The sequence below is a fragment of the Melopsittacus undulatus genome, chromosome 12 (assembly GCF_012275295.1).
Source record: "Melopsittacus undulatus isolate bMelUnd1 chromosome 12, bMelUnd1.mat.Z, whole genome shotgun sequence".
Classification (NCBI taxonomy): Eukaryota; Metazoa; Chordata; class Aves; order Psittaciformes; family Psittaculidae; genus Melopsittacus; species Melopsittacus undulatus.
In genome coordinates, this window is record NC_047538.1 from 9,994,657 (window position 1) to 10,005,560 (window position 10,904).

The 10,904-nt window shown below is 52.7% G+C and overlaps 1 protein-coding gene across 1 annotated transcript in view; it reads right to left on the reverse strand.

The window, feature by feature from the left end:
• The window catches only part of FBXW8 (F-box and WD repeat domain containing 8), a 54,327-nt gene extending 49,049 nt beyond the window's left edge, over positions 1 to 5,278 (reverse strand). The window contains exons 1-2 of the mRNA XM_034068558.1: positions 4,951 to 5,278; positions 1,823 to 1,927 (exon numbers count right to left, since the gene is read on the reverse strand). Of these exons, the coding sequence (XP_033924449.1) occupies positions 1,823 to 1,927; positions 4,951 to 5,262 (417 nt within the window). The 5' untranslated portion in view covers positions 5,263 to 5,278. The remainder of the gene's footprint in view (positions 1 to 1,822; positions 1,928 to 4,950) is intronic.
• Positions 5,279 to 10,904: the final 5,626 nt, after the last annotated feature.

Consider the following 10,904-nt stretch of genomic DNA (forward strand, 5'->3'; position numbering starts at 1 on the left):
GGCTTTCTATTTAACACAAGTGGGCTTCCCCCCTCCACTTCAAAAACCAAAGCACCAAGAGGAAAATGCAAATGGAATTTATCACTTTGCTTTTGATTTGAACACTTCAAAAGCAGCCAGCTCTGCTCCAAAAGCACTGGATCTTCACCTCATTCTGAAAGCCCTGTAAAACACTGGGCACCTGCTCAGCTGCCACGCAGGACCAACTGACTCAGTGTGAGAAGGGGAATGAGAAAGGTGGAAAATCTTCTCAGTGTTAAAGCAATTCTTATGAGAACAGGTTCAGCTTAGAAACCAAAGTGAGTGAAACAGAGATCAAGTGCAGTCTGAGCACACAGAACAGGAGCAGCCCTTCACCAGCCAATCTTTTTGTTATGCCCTGAGATAAACTGATCATCCCATGGGAAACAAAGCAAACCAAAACTAACAGCAACAAAACCAAAAGAGATGGAAAATTAATAACCTTAAAGTAATCCACTCAAGAAATGCAACCCTGTTTCATTTCATGGGATGAGGCCTTTACTGACCACATCCCTCCACCTCAAATGACAAGCTCAAGCATATCTGAAAGCTTTCATCTCCTGGACAGCACCAAAAACTAATCCTGGAGAAATTATTCCTCTGCAACAGAAGCCCTCAAAGAGGAATTATTCTTCTTCTAACAGTCCTTGTTCATAAAAAGCATCAGAAAGTCAAAGCTTTAAACAATAACCAACTGTGGTACCTATTTAACACCAGGACTTGCTCATACTGAACCTTAAAAGCCTGATTTCAAGACTCGTGCCATTTGGATAATACTTGTGCCCAGTTCACCCTCCCCAACAAAGCCATACCCTGCCTGACCCTTGTCAGTTTTCACATGTTAGCGTTTCTTTCTCCTGCAAACAACCCAGAGCATGGCTCGAGTGTAACACAAAGAATGGTTTTGGATGGACTTCTTGTGAAGTTGCAAGATGTGCTTTGTGCTTAAGAGTTCAGTGAACACGAGCCCAAAACACAGACCAGTGGCCACGTGAGAAGCTGGCAATGAATATCCACTATATCCTGCTCTAGGTCACAGGGTAATCAGCACTCACCAATGAAGTTTGCTTCATTCAGAGAGCAGATTAATCTTTCCGTGTGCGAAGAAAGGAGATAAAGAGGCTCAGTAGTGTGGGCTGAACAATCCCAAGTCAGGTGTATGTGACTGTTTAAGGTTATTGAAGCTGCTTGAAGAAGGAGCTTGAAGAGACAGGCAGTTTACAGCTACACATAAATTACTACATTATGAACCATGTCTGAGTACAGACTGGTGAAAACATGATCTTAAAGTATCACCAAATAAAATTATTAACCCCTGGGGGGGTAAGGGGAAATCAGTGGCATTTGAAGATTCAGCCTCACATGGAATTACTACAGACAAAAAGTTAATACTCCAATTCCTATGATTCACGTCATACACTGAAGAGCTGGATGAACACCTTTGCTGCCATGTCCTTAGCACTGCAAAGTGTCGTGTTCTAAATATTGCAGCAAGACACTCACTTTTTCCTAAGTACATTCACTTGAATCCCAAAACCTTTGGAAGTATTTATTTTAAATTTGAAGGCTTCACTTTTGTCCTAGCCACAAATGCTTTATTTAACTCAATTGCAAGCTCTAAATCCAGCCCATTTACTATTATTTTTCAATATTCACCTTTGGAGGTATTTTCACCACTTAAAAGCACAATCAGCTAAGCTATATACAAGGGCTACCACATATCTGCCCTTCATCAGTGACTGTTTCTGCAATATTCCTGCCCAGTTTACATAGTACTGGGAAGCAGTCAACAAGCACTCACCTGAGCACACCTTCCCAGCTCTGTCTTGCCAAGGTACTGAAATATCTTCAGTGCCAGTTCATAAGGCAGCTGGACATCAAAGAAAGGAACCTCATTTATTTCATTCTGAAAAGAAAGAAAGAGACAATAATTTGTTAGGCTTCCTTAATGTACAGCTAGGTAGTAGCTAAAGTTACCATGGTATGGAGAAAGGACGTTGTGTCCTCAGTGCCACCAAAAAGGCAAAGGTAATTCTGCCTCTCCCATCTGTAACAGCACATCAGACAAACCAGGCTGGCTAAAGGTATTCAAGCTGCTCTGTTCTCTCCAAGTCACATCAGGTAAAGGATATTAGAAAGCAGAGTGGAGCTAACAAGCAGACTGAGGAAAAATGTAAGGCTTATCTACAGTCAGATGGCAGAGAAAGGCAAGCCACAAGTTCCAGTGAAACAGTTTGTGTAAGGTTTAAGCATCAAAAAGACCAAACAAGTAGATCAAACTGTGAAGACATATGCCCAGTATTAATTTTACTCACAAGACTTCAAACAGATGATGGAAAATTAACATTTTGACATGAAACTGAATGAAAATCATGTTACAGTTTCTGTCTTTCATTAGTAACATAGAAACGTCTTTTTAATATGTAACATGTTGAAAGAGTTGCTGCTTTAACTGACTGTGTATCTAAAATACCAATTTAAACCCAAAGAAACCATCATTTCAACCTAACAACTGAATGCAATACATATATGGCATACACAGATGCTTTTTGGTTGTTTTAACTACATAATTATTAAATCTTTCTGAAGGCATCACATCAAGATTTGTCTCCCTCATTTCTGCCTGGATATTCCAAATTTTCATACTATATAACAGAGAGTGAACAAAATCAGCCCCATTCTGGGCATTTCTATGTCACCCACTTTGACGGTTTGCTCTCTGGTGTTTTTTTTCCTGCTGCCTGTACCCTCCCCAGGTGGTTCTGAACGCCTGGTCCCCATGCACAACATCAGCTGTTCAGTTACAACCTGTCTCCATCAGAAAATCAGGCAGATTCCAAATCAGGATCATCCCCTGTGCCTTAGCACCTCTCTAGCCCCAATACCTTTGTTTCTTTGTAGGTCTCTTCTATGTTCCTTGCTTATTTAAACCTGGACCCTTGGCAGTACCCATGAAGTAGGAGATACAGGCAGTGCTGGGTTTATTAAAAGTAGTTACACAGGAAAAACCATTGCAGAATATGGCTACATGGAAGTTTTTAATGCAAAAGGTATTCTAACACCTATTATTCAGTAATTCAGATACCTCAATACCTAAAGGGGATCTACAGGAAATCTGGAGAGGGGCTTTGGATAAAGGTCTATAGGGACAGGCAAAGGGGAATGGCTTTAACCTGCCAGAACAGGGGAGACTGAGATGAGCTCTTAGGCAGAAGCTGTTCCCTGTGAGGGTGCTGAGGCGCTGGCACAGGGTGCCCAGAGAAGCTGTGGCTGCCCCATCCCTGGCAGTGCTCAAGGCCAGGTTGGACACAGGGGCTTGGAGCAGCTGCTCCAGTGGAAGGGGTCCCTGCCCATGGCAGGGGTTGGAGCTGGAGGAGCTTTAAGGCCCCTTCCAACCCAAGCCAGGCTGGGATCCTGTGATACATTAGGTAAATGTTTAGACAGCACAAATATGGGCAATGTTCCCATTAGGTCTTTTTAGCAATACAGCACCATTTATAACCACTGTAACCTTACACTGGTTCCAAAGTTACTTAAACTAGGACCTGCCGTCAACCTCCTCTTCCCCTCCCTCCTCATCCATAATTTTCCTGCACAAACAGCTCCTTTTCCTCTCCTTTCCCTCCGCATGAGGACCACTGGCTCCACTCCCTGCTGTGGATTTAAAAGACGATTGTTTGCTTTCAATGTGATTTAAAATGCATTCATTTCCAAAGGGGACACCAAAGAAAAATATCAAAGGAGCTCTGAGAGCACATCTCTGGCCAGATGTGAACCAGCTCCAGGAATCATTGCAGAACAACACACTGCCCAAACAAATAAGATGATCCATTCGGCAAGCCTTATTAGCTCGAGGCTTATGAGCTCAGGCACAGCACCACCTATGAACGTATTGCTTCCAAATTGGAGTTGACTCGCATCCAGCCAGCAGAACCTGGGTTGTCTGCATGTACCGAAAGGTGTCAGTGGAAGGACAGACTGCCTACAGACAGACGGTACAGACACAGGGTCAGGACTGACAGCTCTCACATGAAAAAGGAGGGGGAAAACCTAAATCCGGATGTACAGATTTCATTGGAACTAACCCGCAAGAGCATTTATAGCCAGACTGTAAGCACAGACTTGCCACAAAGCACAAGCTCCTACTAATCCCATTCTAACGTAACCTTAACATCAGAGACAGATCAGGGTTTCCCCTTCCCATACCCCCAAATCCACACAGCTTGGCTTCAGCGCAGGGCTGCAAAACCAAGCGGTAACGTGAAGTCAGCACCAGCCTCTCTAAAAGTCTACTGGAAAGAATCCAAAATCCATCCCTCTGAGACCGATTTGGGCTCCTGTGTGCTAATGGAGCACTAATTCTGTAAATGGATTAATTTGTGCCTCGCAGACAGAAATTTAATCTCTTCCTTTTAATTCTTTGAAGCAAACAGTAATTAGTCCCAGTTTGGGTTAGGCAGAAGCGAGAAAATGGGTTTCCCCCCTCGTTCTCCTGCGCTGTAAATAAAACCTCTATTGCATTTAGAGGACTCGCCAAAATAACTTCGATCTGGTTCAGAACTGTATTTAAGACTATTTCCGAATTAACTCATTTATTTAATGAATTAATACTGGCTTTGTTACTACACTGCCATGTCGCAAGGCAAAACAGCCTGAAGTACTGCACCTGCATCGAAACAGAAATAATAACACAAAACAAAAAATAGGAAACAAAACCTTTTTGAAGAGAAGATGAAAACCCCAATTCATAAAGGCAGATTCTGGAGAGATAAAACCTAAGATGGAATAAGCTGAGGGTATAAAGGAGCCACAGGAACCCAAAACCCGGGTCCCGCTCCCCGGCTCTGCCCCAGACGGGCCCTTCCTCCGCTCCCCCCCCCCCCCCCCCCCCCCCCCCCGTACCTCACCCTGGACCGGCCGCGGCCCTACCAGGTCTCGGATGAGCTGCCCCAGCAGATCGTCGCCATCGCCGCCTCCATCCCCCGCGGGCTCCTCAGCGGGGCGGGCGGGGGAAGCGCTGCGCCGGGCCGGGCCGGGCGGGGCTCCGCCGTGCAGCAGGCCGCGGGCCAGCGCCAGGTAACCCGGCTCGGGCTGCTCGGCACTGCAGCGGCTCCCGGGCTCCGCTGCCGGCCCCGCTGGGGGCTGCTCGGCCGCCTCCCGCCGCCGCCGCTTCGCGTCCCCCGCCAGCTCCTCCCGCCAGCAGCGGCGGAACAGCTCCAGCTCCGCCGAGCCCTCGGCCATGGCGGCGGGGCCCGGCCCGGCCCGGCCCAGCCTCCCCCGCGGCCCGGCCCGGAAACCGCCCCCTCGCCCGCGCGTTCCGCCGCACGAAGGTTCCTACGGCTGACGGCGCCGCCATGTTGCGGGCCTAAGGTGGGGTGAGCGCCGCGCCCCGCAGCACACGAGGGGCCGGATGGAGGCCTCGGGCCTTGGGAAGCTGCCGGCGGCAAAGCGAGGGCCATGAGCAGGGCTCTGCCGCAGCAGTGGCCGGCCCATGGGGGAAAGCTGCTCCAAGAAGAGCAGGAGAGAATGCACAGCGAGAGCAGGAGCGTTGCTGTGGCACTGGGTGATGGGCGCCACTTGGACTACGTCTTCCTTCCTTGTTGGCCAAGGCTGAACCGGAGCTCATGGGCAGGAGCAGTCGTGCCCATTGTGCGCCCCAGGAGGGTGCTGTGCTGGTCAGAGCATCCCAGTCACACCCGCTGGCTTCCACAGCCACTTCCATGGCACGCTGGGGAGATGACCTCTAGCATCAACCCATCTTGGTTCTTCAAGGCCGCGTTTCGAGTGATGGCTGAACCCAACATGGCTGTGGAGCCGCTGTCGCTTCAGCTGCTGCCCTGAGGGGAGGAAAGGCCACGGGTATCCAAGTGTCCAGCACCAGTTCTGCGGAGCACTCAAGGAAGCAGGTAAGTGACACTTGTCAATGGAGGCACTCAAGTGGCTGCTCCTTCACTGGTGAACAGCGGTAAAACACGTGGCCTCCAGCAGCAGCCTGTGCCCCTGCACATCCATCCATCCACCCACCCACCCATCCATCCACCCATCCATCCATCCCTGTGGCCGCATCCGGAAGCTGCAATTCAGTTTCTCTGCTGGGTGGCTTGTTGCCATCCATGCAGTTTATAAAACCCAATGTAGCGATCACAGGCATTCTGGATTCTGGGAAACCTGAGCTACCTCAGGGACTATAGCGATAGGACAGGGGGTGATGGGTTCAACTGGAACGGCAAGGTCAGGTTGGATCTAAGGCTGTTCCCTGTGAGGGTGCTGAGGTGCTGGCACAGGGTGCCCAGAGAAGCTGTGGCTGCCCCATCCCTGGCAGTGTTCAAGGCCAGGTTGGACACAGGGGCTTGGAGCAGCTGCTCCAGTGGAAGGGGTCCCTGCCCATGGCAGGGGTTGGAGCTGGAGGAGCTTTAAGGTCTCTTCCCAAACCATTGGGTGATTCCATCATTCTGTGTACAAACCCTTCGAAAGACTTTTATTCCCTGCAAACAATCAGCTGGATTTAGAGGACGGCTGCCCCGGGGGGCATGCACTGACCCTGGTGAGCCCTGCCAGCGGAGGGGCTGCGGAGCAGGAGCTGCCCCTTCATCAGGATGCTCCAGGCAGGGCAGATGTCGGGAAGAGAGCGAGCCCCAGGAGGGGTCCCCAGACCCCTCTGCAGTGCTGGGGTGATTTGCTGAGGGGTGGCAGCAGCCTCCCTGCGGGGCAGAAGGAAATGGGCCAGTTTGGGGTGATTCCTGCCCCAGAGGAAGCTGCAGGGAGTCCCCGCTGCTGTCCCAGGGCTAATGTGTAATGGGGGGTCCTGCACAGGGGCTCCCAGCCCTGCTGCTGTGCACTGACGGCTGTGGAGACTGCATAGTGCTGGGTCAGTGCCTGCGGGCTGTGTGTTCCTGCCTCGGCCACCCAAAATGTGATCAGCATCGGTAATGCTTTGGGTGATGAAATCCACTCCAGCTCTGCGTAATCCCCTCACTGCCCCCTCCATCCCTCACCGGCAGCTGCGTCCATACGCTGTCACTCCATCCCCACACTGTCATCTGCATCCCTACGCTGTCCCTCTATGCCCATGCATTCCCTGTATCCCCACACTGTCCCTATATCCCCACAGTCCCTGTATCCCCATGCTGTCCTTATATCTCCATGCTGTCACTGGCATCCCCGTGCTGCCCCTCTATCTCCACACTGTCACCTGCATCTCCACACTGCCCCTCTCTCCCCACACTATCACTCCATCCCCACGCATTCCCTATATCCCCACACTGTCCTTCCATCCCTCACTATTGTGTGTCCACACACAGTCCCTCCATACCCACTGTGTCCCTCCATCCCACACTGTCACCTGTGTTTCCACACTATCCCTATATTCCTATGCTGTCACTCCATCCCCACACTGTCACCTGCATCCCCACACCGTCCCTCTATCCCCCACTGTCTCTCCATCCCCATGCATTCCCTATATCCCCACACTGTCCCTATATCCCCATGTTGTCACGCTGTCCTTCCATCCCTCACTATCATGTGTGTCCACACTGTCCCTCTGTCCCATGCTGTCACCTGTGTCTCCTCACTGTCCGTATATTCCTGTGTTGTCACCTGTATCTACACATTGTCACTCTGCATCCCACACTGTCCCTTTACCTCCTCACTGTCCCTGTATCCCCGTACCGTCACCTGTGTCTCTGCACTGTCCCTTTAGCCCCATGCTGTCCCTCCACCCCACACTGTCCCTTTACCTCCTCACTGTCCCTATACCCCCGTACTGTCACCTGTGTCCCTGCACTGTCCCTTTATCCCCATGCTGTCCCTCCACCCCACACTGTCCCCCCACGCAGCCCCATCAGCCTCCCCCCACCCCCGCTACCCAAGTTTCCCACCGCACCAGCACCATCCCCTCCATCCCCCTTCCCCCCCCCCGCACCGCCCCGTCCCCCGCCCGCCGCCGAGCGCCGCCCCGCGGGGGATGATGTAACCCCCCCGGCCCCCGCCCGCCGCCGCCCGGCCCGCCCGCACACTGCGCGGCACTCTGCGCTGAGCGGCGGCGCAGCCATGTGCCCGTGCGCGCTGCGCGGCGGCCCCCCCGCGCCCTGCCCCTGCAGCCCCGGCCGCGCCGCTCGGCCCTCGGCCGCCGCCCGCCTGGTCGCCGCCCGCCTGCGCCGCCTGGGCGATGAGCTGGAGCAGCGGCGCAAGGCGCGGGGCCGCGGGCCCGGGGCCGGCCGCCGCCTGGCCGCCGTGGTGTGCCTGCTGTGCGCCCTCACGCCCGCGGCCGCGCTGGCCTGGCTGATCCGCAGGAGGAGCCTCTAGGCGAGAGGGGCGCTGGCCGGAGCGGGGAGCAGGCGGGACGCGCAACAGGTCTGCACCGCGGAGGGGAAGGGGACGGCGCTTGGCGGGCGGCGTTTGCGGCCGGCGGGGCAGGGGTCGGGACGGCTCGGGACGGGCGGAGCGTGCTGTCCGCGGTACCGGCGGCTGCTAACGGCAGCGCGCGGAGCGCCGGGGGCCGGAGCCGTCAGTGCCGGATCCTCCGATCTCTTCTCTCCTTTACCCTCTTCCCTCTCCCCCTTTCCCAGGACTCCCCAAACAGCCCTTCCCCTTCCCCAAACTTTCTCGGCTTCCAGCCTCCGCCCGGGTCACCCTAGCTCTCACGGGGCAGTTCCAGGTCCGCACTGGGTGAGCCTGTGGCCCCAGCGGGGCAGCGGCAGCAGCACAGAGTGGCTTTCGAGGATCAGAGCAGGTCCCACATCGCCCCAGCTATCAGCCCTGTGAGATGGAGGGTGCTTGTCCTGCACACCCGTGCCTGCAGAGCCTCCAGCCCTCTTGTGAGTGGAGGAACATCCCATGTCCTGCCGGACCCTATTTGGCTTTGAACCCACGGGTGCTGCAGAGCACCCATCACCAAGGTCCATGAGTGGTGGATGTCCCCTCAGGACCATCCAGCAGGGTAGCCCAGGACTTTGGCTGGCAGTGCCTGGCTCTGCGTTTTGGATAATGCCTTGCTCCAGTGCTGGAGACTTTCTCCAAGAGTTCCCAAGCCATCAGCTGGGCAAAAGCATCCAAGCTCAGTCACTACTCCTAGAGCTCCCACTTGCTCCAGAGCCACCGAGCAAAGCAGCAGCAGGGAAATGGGATATACCTGGTCCTCTAACCCTCATTGTCATCCTGGGGCCAGCTCCTGCGCTGGTGGGGACAGCTCTGCACCCTCAACTCTGGGAGTCTGAGTGCATGTGGGGTCACCTCAGGGGATTTGGGTGCTCTAAAGTGCTCTCTGGGACATGGGTTTCCCCCCACAGACATGAGGAGCAAGGGCTACTATTTGAGTTGCTTTAAACTGTATCCTCTGTGTGTTCCTTAATGTCTGTCTGTGTTCAGGAAAGACCTTAAGTACATGTCTAACTTTGAGCATCCTCTCATATTCCACATCTTGGATAGGGTTTAGATGAGCTTAAAATGAGGTGGAAAATGCCACCAGCACTGGGCTGACCTTGTACAATCCAGTTTAACTGGGCTGTTTGCAACTCTTGGACAAACAAGAGTTTGTCTGTCAGGAATCAGGTCTCCTATTGCAAAATGCCTTGCATGCTTTTTAGGTGCACGAGATGCCATTAAGTACATATGAATAGTGTGGAGGAAGAGTATGGTTCTCAGGAGGGTTGAAAACTGAGGTTTTCCAGGAGGTCTCTGTGTGTGTGCAGTGGTGTGCACGGGGGCATCGCTGTCGTCTTGTCTGAGCCACAGCTGCTGCGTCTGTCGGGAGCTGGTTACCTTTGGGAAGCTTTCTTTGAAAGCAAAACCAGAACAAACCTGGGGTTTTTCTTGAGGAGTAAAAGCCTCCATTCCTATAAAATGTGAGTATTTTATAGAGGTATGAGGCTGTGGGATAGTGACCAACCCTCCTTCCTTCCTGTCAGTTTAATTCTAGTGCATGAAGCAAACCCATCCGTCTGACTTGCTTGCCTCTAAAAGTTGAAATCCATAGGGGGACTGCAGTGATCTCCATCTTGGGGTCCTTTTCTCTCTAACAGGCCAGGGAATTTCCTCCCTGCCCACTCTCTCATCCCATGGAGAGAAGGTGGCGATGAGTCGGGCCAGCAGAGAGATCCTGTTCTCTGACCCCGTGAATCAGTGCACTCAGCCCAGACTTCTGGCACTGCCACGAGGCCAAAGCTGTTTGGAAGCTGTTTGTGAAGGTTCACATAGCTTTGGTTGGCCAGATACTAATTTTCCCCTGCAGTCTCTTCTGCTGTTGACTCTGTGGAGCCCTCACCTCCGTCTGGCTCTCTGCACTTCAGGCCAAGCAATGACCACTTGTTTGTGAATTGCTTTGATAAAGACACTATGGAAAAGCAAAGCATTATCCTCATCACAGCAAGGGAGCTCCTTCAGCATGCACAGTCCTGCCTCGCAGCTTCAAAGGCTGCACAGACAGGATGTGCTGAGCTGCCTTCAAATGCTCGGGGGCTTTGTGGACACAAATACAAATGTCAGTCGCTGAAGAGAAGATCCTTGTGTGTGATGTGAAACAGTTGCAGGGGTAAAGAGGCCAGATGTGGGAGAGTAACAAGCTAGGGACAGTCTCCTGGTTGTTGCTGTATGCAGCGGACTGACCTGTATCGTGGTCAGATTGTAAGGCACAAGTGACCAGGCTGAGAGTGAGAATTCACTGCAACCCCAGAACAATTAAATAGATCATCTACACCTCAGTTTCTGGGTTATTTTTGCCATTAAGAATCTTTTCTGTTCATCCTGAACAGTAACTTGCTCACACCAGTGGAGGTGTCTGATTATCCAGTGTCTCAGAGCCCAAGTGACAGCGCAGTGAGCTGGGTTGGACTCAGGGATGTGGTAGGACAGCAGTGTTTTAACTCTGCAGAGTGTTTCTGAGCAAA